Consider the following 27261-nt stretch of genomic DNA (forward strand, 5'->3'; position numbering starts at 1 on the left):
TAACACTTGAAGTTATTAAAGAAAAATGTAATAGTTTTTATGGAACACCAGGGTCTAATCAACACTTTGCACACTGGATGGAGGAAAACTATCAAAAGACACACAAATATGTTCATGTGTGGCAGGGGTGTGAAACTTGTTTCATGGGAGGGCCACATGGCAGTCATGTTACAGTAAATATAAGAACACACATATATATATATATATATATATATATATATATATATATATATATATATATATATATATATATATATATATATATATTAGAGATGCGCGGTTTGCGGGCACAACCGCGGAGTCCGCGGATTATCCGCGGATCGGGCGGATGAAATTAAAAAAAATTAGATTTTATCCGCGGGTCGGGTCGGGTGGTTCAAATTATTAAAAAAAATTAGATTTTAAATAGATTCAGGCGGGTGGCAGTTAAACCAATTGGGAAATATATATACATAGTTAAATGTTGTTACCCACATACAAAAAACGAGCAGGCACCTGCAGCATATGCCACAACAGAAGAAAAAAAAAAAAAAGAGATGGACACTTTTACGGAGCGGAGAAGGGACCCCTCGCCGGGGTCCGGGACCGAGGCCCCTTCCCCCGAGAGGGCCCCACCGGGAGCCGTAGCTGAGGCGATCCGCGAGAAGGGCCCGACGCACGTCCAGGGTCACCACCGCGCCGACACCCCGCCTCGTCACGCGCAGCAGGTAAGCAGCTTACCTGCCCGCCACCCCCGTGGCCGGGGGCTCGTAACAGGGGTCATTCCGCGCGCTTCGCCCGCGCAGCTTACATGCCCGCCACCCCTGTTGCCGGGGGTGCGTAACAGGGGTCACTCCGCGCGCAGTGTGCTCACGAAAGGGGTGGGGCTCACCCTGGTTGATATAGACAGCAGGACGGTGGCCATGGAAGTCGGAACCCGCTAAGGAGTGTGTAGCAACCCACCTGCCGAATCAACTAGCCCTGAAAATGGATGGCGCTGGAGCGTCGGGCCCATACCCGGCCGTCGCCGGCAGCGAGACGCGCTTGGAGGTGCGCTCAGCGCGGCTCCCATATGATTGCGCACTGGTGTGCGTCTGGATCGTGACAGCGTGGCACGCGAATGTCTGTGCTGCATTGGATCAGTCTCCTTTCTTTAACAGGCAAAAGCTTTATAACCTCACTAATGCCTTGCATCGTCTATATTAGATATATAACAACGGGCGGATGGCGGGCGGATGCGGTTCTGATCAAATGTTAGATCGGGTGGATTGCGGATGGTTGACGACTTTCTGATGCGGTTGCGGATGAAATAATTGCCTATCCGCGCATCTCTAATATATATATATATATATATATATATATATATATATATATATATATATATATATATATATATATGTGTATTTATTTTTTTATTTTTTTTCTCACCCCCCCGATCTTATTTTGTCTCCCTTTTAATGTTGATCCTGTTCTGTCTCCCCTGTAATGTTTGGTCCTGTTCTGTCTCCCTGTAATGTTTGATCCTGTTCTGTCTCCTTGTAATGTTTGATCCTGTTCTGTCTCCCTGCAATGTTTGATCCTGTTCTGTCTCCCTGTAATGTTTGTCTGATCTTGAATGAGATTATGCTTTTTTTAATTTCCCCTTGGGGATTAATAAAGTATTTCTGATTGTGATTGTGATAAAAGTATAATCATTATATTATTGCTTATGCATTTGGTTATTTGATTTGAGTAAGTACACATTGATGGATAACTTGCTTTGAAATGGTAAGTCAAATATTTATTGTTATTTTTACTAACTATCATACGGTATTTAATAATTAGGGGTGCTAAAAAACGTTTTTTTTTTTATCACATTCGAATCCTACGGAACCCCTAAAGGGACATGGGGGAATTATTTTTCTTTATAAATGTTTTTTATTTTTTATTTTATTTTTTTTTAGACATGTATCTCGTCCGCACGAGAAACTTTTTATAAAGTTATAAAAAATTGTTTTTAAAAAAGTAGAACTTTTTTTTTTTTTTTAAAGACATGTATCTTGTGCGCACCAGAAACTTTCTCCTGCGCATAAAATACATGTTTAAAAAAAAAAAAAAGGTATCATTTTTTTTTTTTTTAATAACTTTATAAAAAGTTTCTCGTGCGCACAAGATACATGTCTAAAAAAAAATAAAAAATAAAATTATTAAAAAAAATAAAATTCCCCCATGTCCCTTTAGGGGCTCCATAGAATCACCATTTTTTTTAGTAATTTTCAAAAATGGAATTTTGTGTAAGCCACTGTGACACTATTGTTTTTTTTTTAATAAATGTCTAATGATAATGTCAATGAGGGATTTTTAATCACTGCCATGTTGAAATTGTAACTAATATTGATACTGTTGTTGATAATATTCATTTTTGTTTCACTACTTTTGGTTTGTTCTGTGTGGTGTTTGTGTCTCCTCTCAATTGCACGGTTTATTGCACTTCTGAGTGTTGCTGGCTCGGCTTTGCTTTTGGAATTGGATTGCATTGTTATGGTATTGTTGTGTATTGTTTTGTTGGATTGATTACCGTATTTTTCGGAGTATAAGTCGCACCTGCCAAAAATGCATAATAAAGAAGGAAAAAAACATATATAAGTCGCACTGGAGCCTGGCCAAACTATGAAAAAAACTGTGACTTACAGTCCGAAAAATACGGTAATAAAAAATAAAAAACATAAATAAATGGGTTTTTTTTTGGTTTTTTTGAGGAATTAAAAAAAATATTTTTTTTAGGCTATCTCTATGCTTACTTGGTGCACGTATGTGTCATACGTCAGCAACCAAAAATAAGTTTTGTAACCTGTAAGCTGTTTTGTTAACGTCTTATTGCCAACCCTCCCGGATTTTCCGGGAGACTCCCGAAATTCAGCGCCTCTCCCGAAAACCTCCCGGGACAAATTTTCTCCCGAAAAACTCCCGAAATTCAGGCGGACCTGAGTGACGTGTTGACAACACACAACAACAATGTCTACCGTAAAGCAGTTCGTCTGCCGTAAACAGCAATGTTGTGACACTTTTTAAACAGGACAATACTGCCATCTACTGTACATGCATATGTGACCCACCCATAATGTGTCACATTTTGTGTGTTGATTTATTTATTTTATTTTGTGGTTTGAATTCGTTTTTGGAGCTTGTCATTACACATTTATCAGTATTCACATTGGTCAGTAGGGGGCAGTAGGGCGTTTCTTCCCAATTGAATGCTATCACCTGCAGACCGGAAGTGTCTTGTCATTCTGATGAGCGCGACCAGTCTGTGAACAATTGAAACGTCCTGTGTGCTTTTTCCTCCTGTATAACAGGTTAGTTTTGGTGAATCAACTCACTGAATAATATCCATGTGATCTTAATAAGTTTAAGTACACATTCTGATGGTGGAGCCTAACTCTAAAGTGTTTGTGAGTTGTAGTTTGTAAATGAACACTGAAATTCAAGTATTTATTTTATTTATTATGTTCTGTCTCCCTGTAATGTTTGCTCCTGTTCTGTCTCCCTGTAATAATTGATCCTGTTCCGTCTCCCATATAATGTTTGATCATGTTCTGTCTCCCTGTAATTTTTGATCCTGTTCTGTCTCCCTGTAATGATTGATCCTGTTCTGTCTCCCTGTAATGTTTGATCCTGTGTCTCCCTGTAATGTTTGATCCTGTTCTGTCTCCCTGCAATGTTTGATCCTGTTCTGTCTCCCTGCAATGTTTGATCATGTTCTGTCTCCCTGATCCTGTTCTGTCTCCCTGTAATGTTTGATCCTGTGTCTCCCTGTAATGTTTGATCCTGTTCTGTCTCCCTGATCCTGTTCTGTCTCCCTGTAATGTTTGATCCTGTGTCGCCCTGTATAACAGGTTAGTTTTGGTGAATCAACTCACTGAATAATATCCATGTGATCTTAATAAGTTTAAGTACACATTCTGATGGTGGAGCCTAACTCTAAAGTGTTTGTGAGTTGTAGTTTGTAAATGAACACTGAAATTCAAGTATTTATTGTATTTATATATATATATATATAGCTAGAATTCACTGAAAGTCAAGTATTTCTTATATATATATATATATCTTAACCACGCCCCCAACCACGCCCCCGTCTCAAGGTTGGCAAGTATGCAATTATTTAATAACATCAATTAGACTTCAATGATTCCGTTTTTTTAGTTGGGTTTCTTATTTTTTTTGTATTTTTTTTTATTTAGCCTTTATTCAACCAGGTAAAATCCCATTGAGATCAAAGAGTACACAGTTTACAACATCAAATTTACAACATTAAAACTTGCTGACATGACACATGTGCATACAGACAAAGGTAGACTGCAATCCTTTCACAGAAGCTTTAAACTCATTCAACCTAACAAGGGTTTGAAGTTGAAGATTGGATTGTGGGTTATTCCAAGCCTTCGATGCTAAAAACCTAAGTTCAGTTCTTACTTTGGGATCGACAAATTGCAGAACATTCATTGAACGAAGATTGTTGCTTGTTTCTTTGTTCAAAAGACAAGACGGATAAGATGGGGTGATACCCAGAATGGTTTTGTAGGTGAACACATACCAATGATTGAGGCTTCGAGCACATAAAGACATCCAATTCTATCAATTGTCTCATGAACCTGCACTTCCTGCTATTGTCCAACAGATGGCAGCAGAAAGCAACAAAGCAGCCACAGCACGAGGACAACACCGGGTCAAATCCACCCTGGACAGTCCACAAAACTGTTGACTTGTACTCTGCAACCCCACACCTTTTAGAAACTGAAACTGACAGCTTGCACGAGGTGGACTTGTCAGTGTGTATGAGTCATAGTCTTGTAACGGTTGAACCTGTGCCAGACGTCTTGGATTCAAACCGTCGGACTGACAGGTAACGGCCTTCAGTCAAAACTGCTGTGACGTTGTTTCCACGTAAACAATTCCAGAGATCAACTTTCTTGAGAACATGACCAGAGCAATGGGTGAAGAGTACAAGTCCTCGGTGAACAAACTGCTGGTAAAATAAGGAGAAACAAGGACCTGAGCGGATAGGAAAAACTGGACGGACTGGATTTACCACAACAGGCGCAGGAGGAAACAAACACCCACACAGTGTGCACACAAACTGTTTCAACACAAAGGAAGATGCAAAATCCTCCCAAAGAGGAAAATCATTAGTTACCTTTCCTTTTACTGTACAAATGTTAGAGTGGAACAACTCAAAAAAGCATGTAGTTTGTAGGTTTGTACACAGCGGCCTCTGGTGGTCAACTTGGGGCTAACATGTGCATTTTAAAAGACAAACAAATAGTACTTTGTATTGAATCTCAAAGAGGCGGTGCATTTAGGCACTGGTCCCATGAGAGCCATGGAACGGGACTCTGGCTAAACCCTGGACAGGAGCACAGCTGGGTGGAGCTGCCTCTGACAAATGTCAACTCTTCTCCTCCACCAACACACACAATCAAAATGGAGCGGCAACACAGCACGTGTGCACCGTTCAGAAGCGTAGGCTCGACTGTTGCGTAACGTCTACCGTCAGAGAAAGAACAGGAATGCATTCTGGACCGGAGCCAAACTGTTTTCACTCCAGTCTCCGACCACAGAATGCTGATGTGCAAAAGTAAACACAAAACAAATCGAAGAATGCCAAACTCACCCGGTCTTTGTCATCCGCCACGTCGCACAGCACGTCACCCAGGTCCAGGATTCCTCCGTCGTGGTGTTCCAACCGGTGGACCTGAACCCAGTAGCTGGGGTCCTGGGGGCGGGGGGGAGAGAGATTGTTTTAATAAGATGTTTGCATCATAAGGTTATTAAAGAGACATAGCACATGATCATTGCCAGATGTTGGAATCAGCTGATCTCATCACTATGTGGGTCATAACCCAGACTTGTTATGAAATATGATTTGTTATATTTAATAGGTGAACCGTGAAGCCTTCGTTAGTCGATGACATGGCACCCCAAACCATCACCCAACCATGCAAATTTTGCATTTCCTTTGGAAATCGAGGTCCCAGAGTCTGGAGGAAGACAGGAGAGGCACAGGATCCACGTTGCCTGAAGTCTAGTGTAAAGTTTCCACCATCAGTGATGGTTTGGGGTGCCATGTCATCTGCTGGTGTCGGTCCACTCTGTTTCCTGAGATCCAGGGTCAACGCAGCCGTCTACCAGCAAGTTTTAGAGCACTTCATGCTTCCTGCTGCTGACCTGCTCTATGGAGATGGAGATTTCAAGTTCCAACAGGACTTGGCGCCTGCACACAGCGCAAAATCTACCCGTGCCTGGTTTACGGACCATGGTATTTCTGTTCTAAATTGGCCCGCCAACTCCCCTGACCTTAGCCCCATAGAAAATCTGTGGGGTATTGTGAAAAGGAAGATGCAGAATGCCAGACCCAAAAACGCAGAAGAGTTGAAGGCCACTATCAGAGCAACCTGGGCTCTCATAACACCTGAGCAGTGCCAGAAACTCATCGACTCCATGCCACGCCGCATTAACGCAGTAATTGAGGCAAAAGGAGCTCCAACCAAGTATTGAGTATTGTACATGCTCATATTTTTCATTTTCATACTTTTCAGTTGGCCAACATTTCTAAAAATCCCTTTTTTGTATTAGCCTTAAGTAATATTCTAATTTTGTGACACACGGAATTTTGGATTTTCATTTGTTGCCACTTCAAATCATCAAAATTAAATGAAATAAACATTTGAATGCATCAGTCTGTGTGCAATGAATAAATATAATGTACAAGTTACACCTTTTGAATGCAATTACTGAAATAAATCAAGTTTTTCAAAATATTCTAATTTACTGGCTTTTACCTGTAGTTCTACCCATAGACATCTTATAAGGGTACACAGCATGGAGCGCTACTGCCTACTGGCGCTGACGAGTGCCCCTAAGAAAAGTCATTGAAGCTTGGGGAACAAAACTTAAACTGAACTGGCTACAAAGTAAACAAAAACAGAATGCTGGACGACAGCAAAGACTTACTGCGGAGCACAGACGGAGTCCACAATGTACGTATGGACGTAGGGTTATTAAAGAGACATAGCACATGATCATTGCCAGATGTTGGAATCAGCTGATCTCATCACTATGTGGGTCCTAACCCAGTTGGTACACAGACTTGTTATGAAATATGATTTATTATATTTAATAGGTGAACCGTGAAGCCTTCGTTAGTCAATTTGTTAATTGAAAGTATAAACACTTTTTACAGTAAACAAATGGTAAAACAGTACTAAACAATTCCATTTAAAAAAAAAATTGGTGTCATTATTAACTTTCTGTCCAAGCTTGTATAATCTACTGCCTTGTTCAATTGTAAACAAATATTCTGTGCCTAAAATTCACATTTCTATCACAATTATCATACTGTAAACATGGTAAGCTCACTTCATTCAAATTAATAGTCCTGTCAATAGCATGGAATTACAATTCAAATGTAGTTTTTTTTGTAAGCCTTTCAAAAGAATTCAAAATATGAAAAATGAATGAAAATGAATTGAAGCCATCAGACACTTGAAAAGTGGCACATCACATCTCTAATGTAATCATTTGAACTTTTCAACAGAAATAGCACTGCAAAAATATTAAGGACATATTTCTCTATTTTGGTAGTTATGCTGTCAACATTTAACAAGATTTCTTCAACTTGGACTTGAAAGCATAAATAGTATAAACACTTTTAACAGTATAACAGTACTAAACAATTCCAATAGATAACATTGGTGTCATTACCTTTTTGTGGCTAAAATCCAAATTTATTCTATCAGATTGATCATACTGCAAAAATGATATGGTAACTTTATGATAAGTTTACTTGAAGTGGCATAAAACACTGAAAGTGATTGTTCCTATAACCCCTTTGTTTCAAATGTTTGTTCCACTTGTGGCAGTCGGGCACCAGCATACCGTCTTTGACAACTTGAAGTGGCATAAAACACTGAAAGTGATTGTTCCTATAACCCCTTTGTTTTAAATGTTTTATGCCACTTCAAGTTGTCAAAGACGTGCTGTGAAATACAGCCGACAGGATTGCGCACCAAACACGAAGCAAGGCCAAAGCGCATGCATGGTGCAGGAGAACAAAGGACTTCTTTCATTTAAGGTTTGTGATAAACCATCAAACTCATTCGTTAAAAGGACTCTATAGTAATATAAATTGAGTTTTTCTGGACATTATCATGCAAGAAAAGTTTATTTTTGGGACCGCGATCACCGCGTAATGATTTTTAAAGGTTGCATTACAAACATTTAACTGTCCCATGTGATCAGCCAGTGCGATTGGAAGTCCATGCTCAATTATTGCCTCCGTAAATAAAACTTCGGCATTTATCACATCCAAAGAATCTGTTTGGGCGACGAAAAACGTTGAAAGTTTTCCACTTGTATCGCTAGCAACGGCATTAGACTTGTGGTTTTTTGTCCCAACGTGGTCTTTTACATCGCTAATTCCTCCGTGTCCGATCGAAAAAACTTGTCTGCACAAGGTGCAATTCGCGTAGTTTTCACCCTTTTTTTTTTTTAATTAATGAAAAACCGTATTTTTTATCACTGCAACCGTAACCCGGAATAGGTTGATGAAAACCGTACTAATTACGGGAAAACCGGAGTAGTTGGCAGGTATGCTACTGCCGCTGACGAGTGCCCCTAAGAAAAGTCATTGAAGCTTGGGGAACAAAACTTAAACTGAACTGGCTACAAAGTAAACTAAAACAGAATGCTGGACGACAGCAAAGACTTACAGCGGAGCAAAGACGTCGTCCACAATGTACATCCGAACATGACATGACAAGCAACAATGTCTCCACAAAGAAGGATAAAAACAACTGAAATATTCTTGATTGCTAAAACAAAGTAGATGCGGGGAAATATCGCTCAAAGGAAGACATGAAAACTGATACCAAAAAAAGAGAAAAAGCCACCAAAACAGGAGTGCAAGACAAGAAGTAAAACACTAAACACAGGAAAACATCAAAAAAGTCCAAATAAGTCAGGGTGTGATGTGACAGGTGGTGACAGTACACCTACTTTGAGACAAGAGCTATAGTCATGCATGCTTGGTTATGCTTTAAAGTCATATCCAACAATTACAAAACGGTGTCTAATACTTAAACTAAAAATAAACAAAAGGTGAGTGCCCCTAAGAAAAGGCATTGAAGCTTAGGGAAGGCTATGCAGAACGAAACTAAAACTGAACTGGCTACAAAGTAAACAAAAACAGAATGCTGGACAACAGCAAAGACTTACTGTGGAGCAAAGATACATCCGAACATGGCATGACAATCAACACAAAGAAAGATAAACACAACTGAAATATTCTTGATTGCTAAAACAAAGTAGAAGCAGGAAAATATCACTCAAAGGAAGACATGAAACTGCTACAGGAAATACCAAAAAAAGAGAAAAAGCCACCAAAATAGGAGTGCAAGACAAGAAGTAAAACACTACCCACAGGAAAACAGCAACAAAAGTCCAAATAAGTCAGGGTGTGATGTGACAGGTGGTGACAGTACACCTACTTTGAGACAAGAGCTATAGTGATGCATGCTTGGTTATGCTTTAAAGTCATAGCCAACAATTGCAAAAAGGTATCTAATGCTTAAACCAGAAATAAACAAAAGGTGAGTGCCCCTAAGAAAAGGCATTGAAGCTTAAGGAAGGCTATGCAGAACGAAACTAAAACTGAACTGGCTACAAAGTAAACAAAAACAGAATGCTGGACGACAGCAAAGACTTACTGTGGAGCAAAGACTTCGTCCACAAAGTACATCCGAACATGACATGACAATCAACAATGTCCCCACAAAGAAGGATAAAAACAACTGAAATATTCTTGATTGCTAAAACAAAGCAGGAAATATCGCTCAAAGGAAGACATGAAACTGCTCCAGGAAAATACCAAAAAAAGAGAAAAAGCCACCAAAATAGGAGCGCAAGACAAGAAGTAAAACACTACACACATAAAAACAGCAAAAAAGTCCAAATAAGTCAGGGTGTGATGTGACAGGTGGTGACAGTACACCTACTTTGAGACAAGAGCTATAGTGATGCATGCTTGGTTATGCTTTAAAGTCATATCCAACAATTGCAAAAAGGTATCTAATGCTTAAACCAGAAATAAACAAAAGGTGAGTGCCCCTAAGAAAAGGCATTGAAGCTTAAGGAAGGCTATGCAGAACGAAACTAAAAGTGAACTGGCTACAAAGTAAACAAAAACAGAATGCTGGACGACAGCAAAGACTTACTGTGGAGCAAAGACTTCGTCCACAAAGTACATCCGAACATGACGTGACAATCAACAATGTCCCCACAAAGAAGGATAAAAACAACTGAAATATTCTTGATTGCTAAAACAAAAGGGAATATCGCTCAAAGGAAGACATGAAACTGCTCCAGGAAAATACCAAAAAAAGAGGAAAAAGCCACCAAAATAGGAGCGCAAGACAAGAAGTAAAACACTACACACATAAAAACAGCAAAAAAGTCCAAATAAGTCAGGGTGTGATGTGACAGGTGGTGACAGTACACCTACTTTGAGACAAGAGCTATAGTGATGCATGCTTGGTTATGCTTTAAAGTCATATCCAACAATTGCGACGACGACTTTTTACTGTCAACTGAGTTTTCGTTTTTTAATGATTTCTGCTGGTGGTGTGCCTCCCCATTTTTTCAACGCAAAAAATGCGCCTTGGCTCAAAAAAAGGTTGAAAAACACTATCAAAAAATTTCATGTGCTCGCGTTGTTGTGAACGACATCGTCGATGTAACAACAATGTACAAGCAACAGTCGCAATTTAGGAGGCTCTTTTTTTCTCTCTTTTTTTACAGCTTCAAATGATCTCCTTATTTGGTAACCTGCGAACGACAGCACAGCGCACTTCCTCCCTTCACAATAAAAGCGTGGTGCGCCCCATCCGGTCTGACTGGTCAAAATTGTCCAATGTGTCCGAATGTGAGGATTTTTACATTACAATCATTTATTACATTCTATTCCACACTCTATGGTAGTAAGACAAGTGTAAAAGGTGCCCTGAGATGGGTAGGTTGTGAGTTCAAACCCCCAAAGACTATAAAAATGGGAGCCATTACCTCCCTGCTTGGCACTCAGCATCAAGGGTTGGAATTGGGGGTTAAATCACCAAAAATTATTCCTGTCTTTAACTTAAAAAAACAGAATTGAAAACAAAACGGAAAAACTGAATGTTATTGTTTTTGTATTGCTATTAACATTTTAATTGTGGTTTGTTACCAATGTATGCCATTTTTTTTTCAACTAAATTTAAAGTTGTGTTTTGGTGGTATTATAAATTCTCATGTTTTCAAATGAATGAATAATTGTGATGACAATATAAATGGAAATAAACATCATTTTGCAGACAAGAGGGGGAAAGAGCTGGAAGACGATTCCCTCCATGGTCATGTCGGAAAAGAAGCTCCTGGTCTATGTTGTGACCTCCCACTCTTTGTTTCCCTCAGCACTCTCTCTCTCCTCCAAACTGAGCTATCTTTGGGTCTGTGGTCAGATGCCTTCAGGCTGTGTTTTACTTAACTCCACTGCGGTGTGGCAGGAAAACTGCTCCAACTCACAAAGGGAATGTTGCCGTGTTCCAGTATATTTCCCCCCTTTTGGATGTTATTAGGGAGGAACATGTGGTAAATCCATGACTGGGACCAGAAACTGAGCAGGGTGAGGAGGTGTTGTCGTCACATACACTGTTGTGCAGTGTCAACCGCAAATTGAATAGGAGATACAAATATATACTAAGTAGGTCCAGACTAGGGATGTCCCGATCCGATATTTGGATCGGATCGGCTGCCGATATTTGCCAAAAATTGTGTATCGGCAAGGCATGGGAAAATGCCGATCCAGATCCAGTTAAAAAAAAAAACTCCGGTCCGTGTTTTCAAACGCACCGATTTAAATAATACATTCCACTTTTCTGCTGCGCCGTAATTTCCGTTCCGCATTTTCCAGCACACCTTCAACACATCCACAATTCTCACGCAGTTGCTTTTAGCTGCTGGCATTACACGACAGGCTCTTCTCACTCTTTCCTGTGTCTCCCTCTCACAGACAGCGAGCGCACCTTCTTACACACGTCACGACATACGTCACATACTGTCACGACATACGTCACATACGTATACGTCCTCTCCCAGCAGAGAGCGAGGTAGCGGCATGGCTAACGTTAGGGGTCCGTGTTTTCCAACGCACCGATTTAAATAATACATTCCACTTTTCTGCTGCTCCGTAATTTCCGTTCCGCATTTTCCAGCACACCTTCAACACATCCACACGTCTGTGGATTCTCACGCAGTTGCTTTTAGCTGCTGGTATTACATGACAGGCTCTTCTCACTCTTTCCTGTGTCTCCCTCTCACAGACAGCAAGTGCACCTTCTTACACACGTCACGTCATACGTCACATACGTATACGTCCACCCCGAGCAGAGAGGTAGCGGCATGGCTCACGTTAGCTGTGATGCTAGCGCAGCCGTGCAAGCAACGCTCCCTCTAAGGTGCTCGCCTGTGCAATTGCGCACTCTTTAAGCGTCCTCTGCGCATAGCAAATCTATGCCACGCACAAAATCTAATAAAAAAATAAGCGCAAAACAATTTTCGACACACGGACACGACAGAGAAAACAGTTTTCGTCAATATTGTTCAAATATTGTAACGTCTGTCGAGACGCTTATCTCCATTCGGTGCCACACGCCCACACCATCAAAATGCTGAGGCAAAAATTTCCACATCAACACCGTATGAAAAAATTAGTGATTTTTTTAGTTGTGATTTGATCTCTGCATGAAAGTTTAAAAGTAGCATATATTAATGCAGTATGAAGAAGAATGTTTTAATGTAGACATGCAAGCCTTGAAAGAACATTTTGAAAATCAAGACTACATTTCCTGCAAATGGGTGCATTTCTACCCTATATTTTAACTTTAGATTTATTCTCATATCAAACTCTTTTGGCTGTCTTTTTGACACTTACATCCGGCGCCCCCCTCCACACCCTGGATTATAAATAATGTAAATAATTCAATGTGATTATCTTGTGTGATGACTGTATTATGATGATAGTATATATCTGATAGTATATATCTGTATCATGAATCAATTTAAGTGGACCCCGACTTAAACAAGTGGAAAAACTTATTGGGGTGTTACCATTTAGTGGTCAATTGTACGGAATATGTACTTCACTGTGCAACCTACTAATAAAAGTCTCAATCAATCAATCAAAACACATAGAATCATCATACTGCTGTGATTATATGCATCAAGTGTTCATTCAAGGCTAAGGCAAAATATCGAGATATATATCGTGTATCGCAATATGGCCTTAAAATATCGCAATATTAAAAAAAGGCCATATCGCCCAGCCCTAGTTCAATGATGCCATTTCTGTTTGTCATGTATCATTTTGTCTATTTTGTGTTTATCCTTGAATAAACAGGTCAGTTTCTTGTTACCAACCATTGTGTATTATTCAAACTCCCCTAATTCAGCTGGCTAGTTGTTATCAAGAGTACTAAAACCCTTTTCAACATGATTCTGACAACTAAGTAGGCTAAATAACTTTCAACTTTAATACATGCTCGGATAGGCCAATATCGGTCAGTATCGGTATCGGTCAGTATCGGTATCGGATCGGAAATGCAAAAACCTGGATCGGGACATCCCTAGTCCAGACACTGTTCTCCAACACAACCATGACCAAATAAATGTTGTTCTTGGCAAAAATCCCCACAAATCCCAAAACTTGCAGAATGTAGTTAAAGCTACAAGTTCTGTAGGTCGGAATAGTCAGGTGTCCAAAGAAGTTTTTTTCCACAAATTTAAAGGGGATTTCAGAATGGTTAAAACCATTATAAATCAGTTCCCAGTGGCTTATTATATTTTTCAAAGTTTTTTTCAAAATTTTACCCATCACACAATATCCCTAAAAAAAAGCTTCAAAGTGCCTGATTTTAACCACCCGTCCATTTTCCTGTGACGTCACATAGTGAAGCCAACACAAACAAACATGGCGGAAAGAACAGCGAGCTATAGCGACATTAGCTCGGATTCAGACTCGGATTTCAGCGGCTTAAGCGATTCAACAGATTACGAATGTAATGAAACGGATGGTTGTAGTGTGGAGGCAGGTAGCGAAAACCAAATTGAAGAAGAAACTGAAGCTATTGAGCCATATCGGTTTGAACCGTATGCAAGCGAAACCGACGAAAACGACACGAGAGAAAGCGAGGACGAATTCGGCGATCGCCTTCTAACCAACGATTGGTATGTGTTTGTTTGGCATTAAAGGAAACTAACAACTATGAACTAGGTTTACAGCATATGAAATACATTTGGCAACAACATGCACTTTGAGAGTGCAGACAGTCCAATTTTCATCAATTAATATATTCTGTAGACATACCCTCATCCGCACTTTTTTCCAGAAAGCTGATCTGTCCAGTTTTGGAGTTGATGTCAGCAGGCCAGGGAAGCTAGGGTCGATAGGGGGTTTAGCTCGCTCGTCTGCGGGAACAAACTGCCGCCATTGCTTGCCGTGCTACCGAGGTCCTTTGTCCCTGAATAGCTCACACACTCCGGCAGATTCAATGGGGGTCTGGCGGCAGATTTCTTTGACTTTATCGTTGGAAATGCATCTGCTTTGAGTGTCGCAGGATATCCACACATTCTTGCCATCTCTGTCGTAGCATAGCTTTCGTGGGTAAAGTGTGCGGAACAAACGTCCAATTTCTTGCCACTTTGGCATCTTTGGGCCACTGGTGCAACTTGAATCCGCACCCTGTTCGTGTTGTTACATCCTCCGAAGACACACCGACGAGGCATGATGTCTCCAAGGTACGGAAAACAGTCGAAAAAACGGAAAATAACAGAGCTGATTTGACTCGGTGTTTGAGAAAATGACGGATTGCTTCCCGATGTGGCGCCACGTTGTGACGTCATCGCTCCGAGAGCGAATATTAGAAAGGCGTTTATTTCGCCAAAATTCACCCATTTAGAGTTCGGAAATCGGTTAAAAAAATATATGGTCTTTTTTCTATACTCTAGGTAGGTAGGGTCCTTGAGGGTGCATGGGAGTTTGCCCAACCAGTCTACATGTGTTTTGTGGACTTGGAGAAGGCATTCGACCGTGTCCCTCGGGAAGTCCTGTGGGGAGTGCTCAGAGAGTATGGGGTATCGGACTGTCTGATTGTGGCAGTCCGCTCCCTGTATGATCAGTGTCAGAGCTTGGTCCGCATTGCCGGTAGTAAGTCGGACACGTTTCCAGTGAGGGTTGGACTCCGCCAAGGCTGCCCTTTGTCACCCATTCTGTTCATAACTTTTATGGACAGAATTTCTAGGCGCAGTCAAGGCATTGAGGGGATCTGGTTTGGTGGCTGCAGGACTAGGTCTCTGCTTTTTGCAGATGATGTGGTCCTGATGGCTTCATCTGGCCAGGATCTTCAGCTCTCGCTGGATCGGTTCGCAGCCGAGTGTGAAGCGACTGGGATGGGAATCAGCACCTCCAAGTCCGAGTCCATGGTTCTCTCCCGGAAAAGGGTGGAGTGCCATCTCCGGGTAGGGGAGGAGATCTTGCCCCAAGTGGAGGAGTTCAAGTACCTCGGAGTCTTGTTCACAAGTGAGGGAAGAGTGGATCGTGAGATTGACAGGCGGATCGGTGCGGCGTCTTCAGTAATGCGGACGCTGTATCGATCCGTTGTGGTGAAGAAGGAGCTGAGCCGGAAGGCAAAGCTCTCAATTTACCGGTCGATCTACGTTCCCATCCTCACCTATGGTCATGAGCTTTGGGTTATGACCGAAAGGACAAGATCACAGGTACAAGCGGCCGAAATGAGTTTCCTCCGCCGAGTGGCGGGGCTCTCCCTTAGAGATAGGGTGAGAAGCTCTGTCATCCGGGGGGAGCTCAAAGTAAAGCCGCTGCTCCTCCACATGGAGAGGAGCCAGATGAGGTGGTTCGGGCATCTGGTCAGGATGCCACCCGAATGCCTCCCTAGGAAGGTGTTTCGGGCACGTCCGACCGGTAGAAGACCCAGGACACGCTGGGAAGACTATGTCTCCCGGCTGGCCTGGGAACGCCTCGGGATCCCCCGGGAGGAGCTGGACGAAGTGGCTGGGGAGAGGGAAGTCTGGGCTTCCCTGCTTAGGCTGCTGCCCCCGCGACCCGACCTCGGATAAGCGGAAGAAGATGGATGGATGGATGGGTTGTCAAAAAGCATGTTGTTTCGAGGCTGTATTTGTGTTGTAGAATATTGGTTGGGAAATTACCAAATTTCAATGGTCAAATCAACGTCAGAACCCAACGTTAATTGTCAACAAGCATGTTGTTTCAACGTTACGTTTGAGTAGCTCAACGTCAGGACCTAATTCAACAAGTTCTCAACGTTGTTTCAATGTCTTGCGCCTTGCTGGGATTCAAACACCATATGTCGGTTTGGCAAAGACATCATCTGGGCCTGTTCTTCAGATGGATTTACTCTTTGAGAGCAGCTCAGCCACAAAAAAAACATAATCCCGAAGACACACTGGTGAAGAACACGAGCAGACGCTGTTTGGATTCGACATGCTTTTGCAGTGATGTCGGAGCTTTGTTGACGAGCAGGCCGCTTTGCCATGAAAAAAACCGGAGAGCAGAAGTCCTCGTTAAAGAAATATTGAAACCGGAGGAGTTTTGATCGTGTCGTGAACGTATATTAACATCCGGCGGATAAAAACTGGGGGAAATAATCATGTGATCGTCTGCTGATTTTGTACAAACCCCGTTTCCATATGAGTTGGGAAATTGTGCTAGATGTAAATATAAACGGAATACAATGATTTTCAAGCCATATTCAGTTGAATATGCTACAAAGACAACATATTTGATGTTCAAACTCATAAACTTTTTTTTTTTTTTGCAAATAATCATTAACTTTAGAATTTGACGCCAGCAACACGTGACAAAGAAGTTGGGAAAGGTGGCAATAAATACTGATAAAGTTGAGGAATGCTCATCAAAGACTTATTTGGAACATCCCACAGGTGTGCAGGCTAATTGGGAACAGGTGGGTGCCATGATTGGGTATAAATGTAGATTCCATGAAATGCTCAGTCATTCACAAACAAGGACGGGGCGAGGGTCACCACTTTGTCGACAAATGCGTGAGCAAATTGTTGAACAGTTTAAGAAAAACCTTTCTCAACCAGCTATTGCAAGGAATTTAGGGATTTCACCATCTACGCTCCGTAATATCATCAAAGGGTTCAGAGAATCTGGAGAAATCACTGCACGTAAGCAGCTAAGCCCGTGACCTTCCATCCCTCACGCTGTACTGCATCAACAAGCGACATCAGTGAGTAAAGGATATCACCACATGGGCTCAGGAACACTTCAGAAACCCACCGTCAGTAACTACAGTTGGTCGCTACATCTGTAAGTGCAAGTTAAAACTCTCCTATGCAAGGCCAAAACCGTTTATCAACAACACCCAGAAACGCCGTCGGCTTCGCTGGGCCTGAGCTCATCTAAGATGGACTGATACAAAGCGGAAAAGTGTTCTGAGGTCTGACGAGTCCACATTTCAAATTGTTTTTGGAAACTGTGGACGTCGTGTCCTCCGGACCAAAGAGGAAAAGAACCATCCGGATTGTTATAGGCGCAAAGTGTAAAAAGCCAGCATGTGTGATGGTATGGGGGTGTATTAGTACCCAAGACATGGGTAACTTACACATCTGTGAAGGCGCCATTAATGCTGAAAGGTACATACAGGTTTTGGAGCAACATATGTTGCCATCCAAGCAACGTTACCATGGACGCCCCTGCTTATTTCAGCAAGACAATGCCAAGCCACGTGTTACATCAACGTGGCTTCATAGTAAAAGAGTGCGGGTACTAGACTGGCCCGCCTGCAGTCCAGACTTGTCTCCCATTGAAAATGTGTGGTGCATTATGAAGCCTAAAATAGCACAACGGAGACTGTAGAACAACTTAAGCTGTACATCAAGCAAGAATGGGAAAGAATTCCACCTGAGAAGCTTCAAAAATGTGTCTCCTCAGTTCCCAAACGTTTACTGAGTGTTGTTAAAAGGAAAAGCCGTGTAACACAGTGGTGAACATGCCCTTTCCCAACTACTTTGGCACGTGTTGCAGCTATGAAATTCTAAGTCAATTATTATTTGCAAAAAAAAATAAAGTTTATGAGTTTGAGCTTTAAATATCTTGTCTTTGTAGTGCAGTCAATTGAATATGGGTTGAAAAGGATTTGCAAATCATTGTATTCCGTTTATATTTACATCTAACACAATTTCCCAACTCATATGGAAACGGGGTTTGTAAGTTTACACTGATTCTAGGGGTACAAAATGGTAGAACAGAAAATATTAACATTAGTTGGTCGTTACAGTACGAATTGATATATATATAACCTATTATTGGTACACTATTGACATGTGATTTACCAAAAACTTGACCAACGAACGTACAAAAAACAACATTGTGACTGTCTGGAGCATTGTCAGCATGTCTGTGATGTGGACGTCATTTTTACAAATATTGCATATATACCAGCGGACAGCCATCTACATAATATGCAAATATTAAGAGGACAGTGGAGAAAGAGGAAGTGAAACTAGAGCATCAGCGCCAAGCAAGTGTGACGTCATGTCGAGGGACAGAAGTAGAGTCTCTAAACACGAGTACAGTCAATAAAAACACCTGAAAAAGATACTAGAGTTGTTGTTTTGTTTTTAATTTTAAAAAATTCATTAAGTCTGGAAAAATCTCAACAAAGTACATCGTAACAAATAAAAATATAGCTAAACGATAAAAAAATATGGTAACACTTTAGTATGGGAAACACATTCACCATTAATTAGTTGCTGATTAAGATGCAAATTAGTAACATATTATACAACCAGTAAGCAATTAACTAAGAGTCTTCCCTCAATAACCTCAGAATTATTGCTTATTGGTAACCCCATAGAGATGCGCGGATAGGCAATTATTTCATCCGCAACCGCATCACAAAAGTCGTCAACCATCCGCCATCCACCCGAACTAACATTTAATCAAAACCGCACCCGCCCGCCATCCGCCACCCGCCCGTTGTTATATATCTAATATAGACAATGCAAGGCATTAGTGAGGTTATAAAGCTTTTGCCTGTTAAAGAAAGGAGACTGATCCAATGGAGCAGAGACATTCAATGCGTGCCACGCTGTCACGGCCCGGACGCACACCAGTGCGCAATCATCTGGGAGCCGCGCTGAGCGCACCTCCAAGCGCGCTCGGCCCGACCCGCGGATATAATCTTTTTTTTTTTTTTTCTTCAACCGCCCGACCCGCGGATAATCCACGGACTCCGCGGTTGTGTCCGCAAACCGCGCATCTCTAGAACCCTAGCCCTAACCCTCACCCTTACATGTTCCCCTAGTGTCCAAATAACTCTAAATTAAGTCTTTGTTACTTTAATAAACAACTAATTAAAGGTGAATATGTTCCCCCTACTAAAGTGTTACCAAACATATATATGTTAATACTAATTCATAGTAACAGATTTGTTTTAAAATGTCTGTTTACATTTTTCAGCTTTTTTAAAGAAACTCATCATATAACAAATTATGCAAATTACTCAATGATGTCATGGTGACCTTGCCCATAACCACGCCCCCACCGCCACAGGTATCTTCCCAGTTTAGGGAAAACCCTGAATTGTGATCATTTTGTTTGAGCCTTATGCATACTTGCCAACCCTCCCGGATTTTCCGGGAGACTCCCGAAATTCAGCGCCTCTCCCGAAAACCTCCCGGGACAAATTTTCTCCCGAAAATCTCCCGAAATTCAGGCACACAATATAAACAAGCATACCTGCCCAATCACGTTATAACTGTAGAATGATGGAGGGCGAGTTCTTGGTTTCTTATGTGGGTTTATTGTTAGGCAGTTTCATTAACGTCCTCCCAGCACGGCAACAACACACAACATCACACAACAACAGCATTTCGTCTACCGTAAAGCAGTTCGTCTGCCGTAAACAGCAATGTTGTGACACTCTTAAACAGGACAATACTGCCATCTAGTGCATTTAATGAAAGCACTTTTGTGCGTGCCACAAAGCAATGCATCATCAGTGAGGGCGTTCAGCATGGTTAGAAAAATAGTGACAAATAGAACAAGGATGGACAATTCAACCCTTAACTCAACAATGAGTAGATGAGTGTTATGTGTGTGTATACGTGTAAATAAATGAACACTGAAATTCAAGTATTTCTTTTATTTATATATATATATATTAGAGATGCGCGGATAGGCAATTTATTTCATCCGCAACCGCGTCAGAAAGTCGTCAACCATCCGCCATCCACCCGATGTAACGTTTGATCAGAACTGCACCCGCCCGCCATCCGCCCGATCTAATATAGATGATGCAAGGCATTAGTGAGCCTGCCAACTACTCCGGTTTTCCCGTAATTCGTACGGTTTTCATCAACCTATTCAGGGTTACGGTTGCAGTGATAAAAAATATGTTTTTTCATTAATTAAAAAAAAAAAAGGGTGAAAACTACGCGAATTGCACCTTGTGCAGACAAGATTTTTCGATCGGACACGGAGGAATTAGCGATGTAAAAGACCACGTTGGGACAAAAAAACACAAGTCTAATGCCGTTGCTAGCGATACAAGTGGAAAACTTTCAACGTTTTTCGTCGCCCAAACAGATTCTTTGGATGTGATAAATGCCGAAGTTTTATTTACGGAGGCAATAATTGAGCATGGACTTCCAATCGCACTGGCTGATCACATGGGACAGTTAAATGTTTGTAATGCAACCTTTAAAAATCATTACGCGGTGATCGCGGTCCCAAAAATAAACTTTTCTTGCATGATAATGTCCAGAAAAATTTGCTTTATATTACTATAGAGTCCTTTTAACGAATGAGTTTGATGGTTTATCACAAACCTTAAATGAAAGAAGTCCTTTGTTCTCCTGCACCATGGCCTTGCTTCGTGTTTGGTGCGCAAGCTTTATAACCTCACTGAGGTTATAAAGCTTTTGCCTGTTAAAGAAAGGAGACTGATCCAATGCAGCACAGACTTTCGCGCGCCACGCTGTCACGACCCAGACGCACACCAGTGCGCAATCATATGGGAGCCGCGCTGAGCGCACCTCCAAGCGCGTCTCGCTGCCGGCGACGGCCGGGTATGGGCCCGACGCTCCAGCGCCATCCATTTTCAGGGCTAGTTGATTCGGCAGGTGGGTTGTTACACACTCCTTAGCGGGTTCCGACTTCCATGGCCACCGTCCTGCTCTCTATATCAACCAGGGTGAGCCCCACCCCTTTCGTGAGCGCACTGCGCGCGGAGTGACCCCTGTTACGCGCTCCCGGCAACAGGGGTGGTGGGCAGGTAAGCTGCGCGGGCGGAGCGCGCGGAGTGACCCCTGTTACGAGCCCTCGGCCACGGGGGTGGCGGGCAGGTAAGCTGCTTACCTGCTGCGCGTGACGCCGGCCGCGGCGAAGGCGGACGAGGCGGGGTGTCGGTGCGGTGGGCGCGGTGGTGACCCTGGACGTGCGTCGGGCCCTTCTCGCGGATCGCCTCAGCTACGGCTCCCGGTGGGGCCCTCTCGGGGGAAGGGGCCTCGGTCCCGGACCCCGGCGAGGCGTCCCTTCTCCGCTCCGTAAAAGTGTCCATCTCTTTTCTTTTTTTTTTCTTCTGTTGTGGCATATGCTGCAGGTGCCTGCTCGTTTTTCGTATGTGGGTAACAGCATTTAACTATGTATATATATTTCCCAATTGGTTTAACTGCCACCCGCAAAAAAAAAAAAAAATAATAATAAAAAATCTAATTAATCCGCCCGACCCGACCCGCGCGCGGATAAAATCTTATTTTTTTTAAATTCATCCGCCCGATCCGCGGATAATCCGCGGACTCCGCGGTTGTGTCCGCAAACCGCGCATCTCTAATATATATATATGAAATACTTGACTTAGTATTTCTTATATATATATATAAAATACTTGACTTGGTGAATCCTAGCTGTAAATATACTCCTCCCCTCTTAACCACGCCCACCGCCCCCCACCTCCCAAAATCGGAGGTCTCAAGGTTGGCAAGTATGGCCCTATGTCACGTGCAGACAAACTACCAAAGATTGGTGAGGTTTGATTTTAGGTACTCGCTAGTACCGACGCACCAATCAAAATACCAAATTGGGTACCCGTCCCTAGCCTCTAGAGATGCGCGGTTTGCGGGCACAACCGCGGAGTCCGCGGAGTCCGCGGATTATCCGCGGATTATCCGCGGATCGGGCGGATGAAATTAAAAAAAATTAGATTTTATCCGCGGGTCGGGTCGGGCGGTTGAAATAAAAAAAAATTAGATTTTAAATAGATTCAGGCGGGTGGCAGTTAAACCAATTGGGAAATATATATACATAGTTAAATGTTGTTACCTACATACGAAAAACGAGCAGGCACCTGCAGCATATGCCACAACAGAAGAAAAAAAAAAAAGAGATGGACACTTTTACGGAGCGGAGAAGGGACGCCTCGCCGGGGTCCGGGACCGAGGCCCCTTCCCCCGAGAGGGCCCCACCGGGAGCCGTAGCTGAGGCGATCCGCGAGAAGGGCCCGACGCACGTCCAGGGTCACCACCGCGCCCACCGCACCGACACCCCGCCTCGTCCGCCTTCGCCGCGGCCGGCGTCACGCGCAGCAGGTAAGCAGCATACCTGCCCGCCACCCCCGTGGCCGGGGGCTCGTAACAGGGGTCACTCCGCGCGCTCCGCCCGCGCAGTTTACCTGCCCGCCACCCCTGTTGCCGGGGGCGCGTAACAGGGGTCACTCCGCGCGCAGTGCGCTCACGAAAGGGGTGGGGCTCACCCTGGTTGATAGCAGGACGGTGGCCATGGAAGTCGGAACCCGCTAAAGAGTGTGTAACAACCAACCTGCCGAATCAACTAGCCCTGAAAATGGATGGCGCTGGAGCGTCGGGCCCATACCCGGCCGTCGCCGGCAGCGAGACGCGCTTGGAGGTGCGCTCAGCGCGGCTCCCATATGATTGCGCACTGGTGTGCGTCTGGGTCGTGACAGCGTGGCAAGCGAATGTCTGTGCTGCATTGGATCAGTCTCCTTTCTTTAACAGGCACAAGCTTTATAACCTCACTAATGCCTTGCATCGTCTATATTAGATATATAACAACGGGCGGGTGCGGGCGGATGCGGTTCTGATCAAATGTTACATCGGGTGGATGGCGGATGGTTGACGACTTTCTGATGCGGTTGCGGATGAAATAATTGCCTATCCGCGCATCTCTACTAGCCTCTCTTAGTCCTGAATTTGACCAGGGTTTGTATTCTACCAAGTGTGGTTCAAGTTGGAGCGAGTGAGGAACTAAAAAGTGTAGGAGTTGGGATGACATCTACCACGTCTTGATCAAGTATCAGCTTATCTGATCCAGGATAGAAAGTGAGGAGACATGCAGACCGGTCCTTGTGTCACACACCCCAGCCAGACAAAAGCCTATTATCTGGTATTGTGCCGCACCACACTTCCTGTTCCACAGATGCAGAGAGACCGTGGACCTCGTGGCGCAACGGTAGCGCGTCTGACTCCAGATCAGAAGGTGTCGGGGTCAAATTTTGCGAGCTTCACTTCCAATCGGAAAGATGAGACCAGGTACTTGGATTTGACTGACTGTCAGAATTCTGTTTGTTATTGTAGTGTCAAACTACACCGCGTTATGCTTCTATCTCCTCAGTTAGTTACACGAGAGCATAAAAACATTACAAAAGCACGATTACAGGTGTCAGTTATCATTTAAAGATAGCATCAACGAGGTCTGGTTGGACTATGAGTGAGTCACGCAGTAAAATGATACCTGGTGCCATCGTACGTGTTTGCAGGAAGAATCATGGAAAATCTTAAATAGGAAATCTTGACCCAGTTAGGTCGTATTGCATCAAAAAGGGGCAACAATTTGATACCCGTTGTATATGTTTTTATGTTGCGAGGCAATGACTTTTAAAGACTGACTCAGGTTGAGCGTTGGCCAAGGTAGAAGTTGCATTCGCACAGGATCCGAGTTGGATCGCCTTGCCTTGAATCTAGCAGTTTCTGGAGGTATCAGAAAATCTCATTGTGGAAGTCTCTCTGCTGTGAGGGTTCTCCTGGTGCCGACAGATCTCCTCGAGGTTGGAGCAAGTCTTTTATTTGTCATACACAAGTATGGTTTGCTTCCCAGCAATATATATTCAAGACTTTTCAGTCCAGCGTGTCTCTGCTCTTGGCTCCAACTCCAACTCCAACCACATGTCTCGGCCCGGCTGCTGCTAATAAGGGCGACAGGTGATTACCGTATTTTCCGCACTATAAGGCGCACCTAAAAACCACAAATTTTCTCAAAAGCTGACAGTGCGCCTTATAACCCGGTGCGCTTTATATATGGATAAATATTAAGATTCATTTTCATAAAGTTTCGGTCTCGCAACTTCGGTAAACAGCCGCCATCTTTTTTCCCGGTAGAACAGGAAGCGCTTCTTCTTCTACGCAAGCAACCGCCAAGGTAAGCACCCGCCCCCATAGAACAGGAAGCGCTTCTTCTTCTACTGTGAGCAACCACCCGCCCGCGTAGAAGAAGAAAAAGCGCGCGGATATTATCATTTCCTTTGTGTGTTTACATCTGTAAAGACCACAAAATGGCTCCTACTAAGCGTCAGGGATCCGGTTCATGAAAAGACGCAATCTCTCCATCCGCACACGGATTACTATTTCACAGCAACTGATATTCCTGTGAACCGCACTGTGGATACAACGGGAGCACGTACGGTGAATATTCGCACCACAGGGAATGAGAAGTCATCCTTCACTGTGGTTCTAGCTTGCCATGCTAATGGCCAGAAACTTCCACCCATGGTGATATTCAAAAGGAAGACCTTGCCAAAAGAGACCTTTCCAGCCGGCGTCATCATAAAAGCTAACTCGAAGGGATGGATGAAGAAAAGATGAGCGAGTGGTTAAGGTAAGTTTAAGTTTACGCGAAGAGGCCGGGTGGCTTTTTTCACGCAGCTTCGTCCATGTTGATATACGATTCCATGCGCGCCCACATCACGCTGGTTTTAATATATTATTAAAGTTTGACTGACCTATTTGACTGTTTTTTTGACATTCCTTTAGCGCAGTTAGATGCGGCTTACAACACGGGGCGGCTTATAGGTGGACAAAGTTTTGAAATATGCCGTTCATTGAAGGCGCGGCTTATAACCCAGGGCGCCTTATGGTGCGGAAAATACGGTAGATAATCAGCCCCAGCTGGGCAATCCACTCACCCGCCGCTGGCTTCGAGGCCGGGCCATGCACACCCCATTCCTGCAGGAGGCGCGCCGACCACGCTCATTTAATGCCACTTTAAACAAATTGAATGCCCGTGCAGTGTTGGTGCTAGGAATTTTCAAAATGGGGTCCCCAAGTCTTAAAAATGGGGTCTCACGGTACATTTTTGAGGGTCCCACTTTTTTGTAAGCGTTTTGAAAACAAATGATAAATGTATGCATTATCCTGTTATAGCTCACATTCTGCAGCAATCGCGTGGACATCGGGGGCGGTACCTCTGGATTGGCAGACCGGGGTGGTGGTTCCTCTCTTTAAGAAGGGGAACCGGAGGGTGTGTTCTAACTATCGTGGGATCACACTCCTCAGCCTTCCCGGTAAGGTCTATTCAGGTGTACTGGAGAGGAGGCTACGCCGGATAGTCGAACCTCGGATTCAGGAGGAACAGTGTGGTTTTCGTCCTGGTCGTGGAACTGTGGACCAGCTCTATACTCTGGGCAGGGTCCTTGAGGGTGCATGGGAGTTTGCCCAACCAGTCTACATGTGCTTTGTGGACTTGGAGAAGGCATTCGACCGTGTCCCTCGGGAGGTCCTGTGGGGAGTGCTCAGAGAGTATGGGGTATCGGACTGTCTGATTGTGGCGGTCCACTCCCTGTACGATCAGTGTCAGAGCTTGGTCCGCATTGCCGGCAGTAAGTCGGACACGTTTCCAGTGAGGGTTGGACTTCGCCAAGGCTGCCCTTTGTCACCCATTCTGTTCATAACTTTTATGGACAGAATTTCTAGGCGCAGTCAAGGCGTTGAGGGGATCCGGTTTGGTGGCTGCAGGACTAGGTCTCTGCTTTTTGCAGATGATGTGGTCCTGATGGCTTCATCTGGCCAGGATCTTCAGCTCTCACTGGATCGGTTCGCAGCCGAGTGTGAAGCGACTGGGATGAGAATCAGCACCTCCAAGTCCGAGTCCATGGTTCTCGCCCGGAAAAGGGTGGAGTGCCATCTCCGGGTTGGGGAGGAGATCTTGCCCCAAGTGGAGGAGTTCAAGTACCTAGGAGTCTTGTTCACGAGTGAGGGAAAAGAGGATCGTGAGATCGACAGGCGGATCGGTGCGGCATCTTCAGTAATGCGGACGCTGTATCGATCCGTTGTGGTGAAGGAGGAGCTGAGCCGGAAGGCAAAGCTCTCAATTTACCGGTCGATCTACGTTCCCATCCTCACCTATGGTCATGAGCTTTGGGTTATGACCGAAAGGACAAGATCACGGGTACAGGCGGCCGAAATGAGTTTCCTCCGCCGGGTGGCGGGGCTCTCCCTTAGAGATAGGGTGAGAAGCTCTGTCATCCGGGGGGAGCTCAAAGTAAAGCCGCTGCTCCTCCACATGGAGAGGAGCCAGATGAGGTGGTTCGGGCATCTGGTCAGGATGCCACCCGAACGCCTCCCTCGGGAGGTGTTTAGGGCACGTCCAACCAGTAGGAGGCCACGAGGAAGACCCAGGACACGCTGGGAAGACTATGTCTCTCGGCTGGCCTGGGAACGCCTCGGGATCCCCCGGGAGGAGCTGGACGAAGTGGCTGGGGAGAGGGAAGTCTGGGCTTCCCTGCTTAGGCTGCTGCCCCCGCGACCCGACCTCGGATAAGCGGAAGAAGATGGATGGATGGATGGATAGCTCACATTCTATATTGTTTTGGAAAAAGGTTGTCATGAATGTTACTTAATTCATTTTTTTTTTTAAATACAAAAGAAAACAAATGTTTATGCATATGTAAATGTATTCAGTTATAAACATTCATTCACACCCCAAAATCAAAGTTCTCTGGCTGACGAGGACCACAGACACTTCTCATCTCTGCATATTTGACTAGAATATCCTTATGAGCATTACATATATCAACATCAAGTACCTACTGTACTGTTTACTTGTTGAAATACACTTTTTAGAGCAAATATCTACCCAAACAA

The 27261-nt window shown here is 43.7% G+C and overlaps 1 protein-coding gene across 1 annotated transcript in view; it reads right to left on the minus strand.

The window, feature by feature from the left end:
• LOC133609344 (partitioning defective 3 homolog) overlaps positions 1 to 27261 on the minus strand; it is a 963929-nt gene that overhangs the window by 858693 nt on the left and 77975 nt on the right. The window contains exon 2 of the mRNA XM_061964873.2: positions 5630 to 5731. Coding sequence (XP_061820857.1) covers positions 5630 to 5731 — 102 coding nt within the window. The remainder of the gene's footprint in view (positions 1 to 5629; positions 5732 to 27261) is intronic.

The sequence above is a fragment of the Nerophis lumbriciformis genome, linkage group LG07 (assembly GCF_033978685.3).
Source record: "Nerophis lumbriciformis linkage group LG07, RoL_Nlum_v2.1, whole genome shotgun sequence".
Classification (NCBI taxonomy): Eukaryota; Metazoa; Chordata; class Actinopteri; order Syngnathiformes; family Syngnathidae; genus Nerophis; species Nerophis lumbriciformis.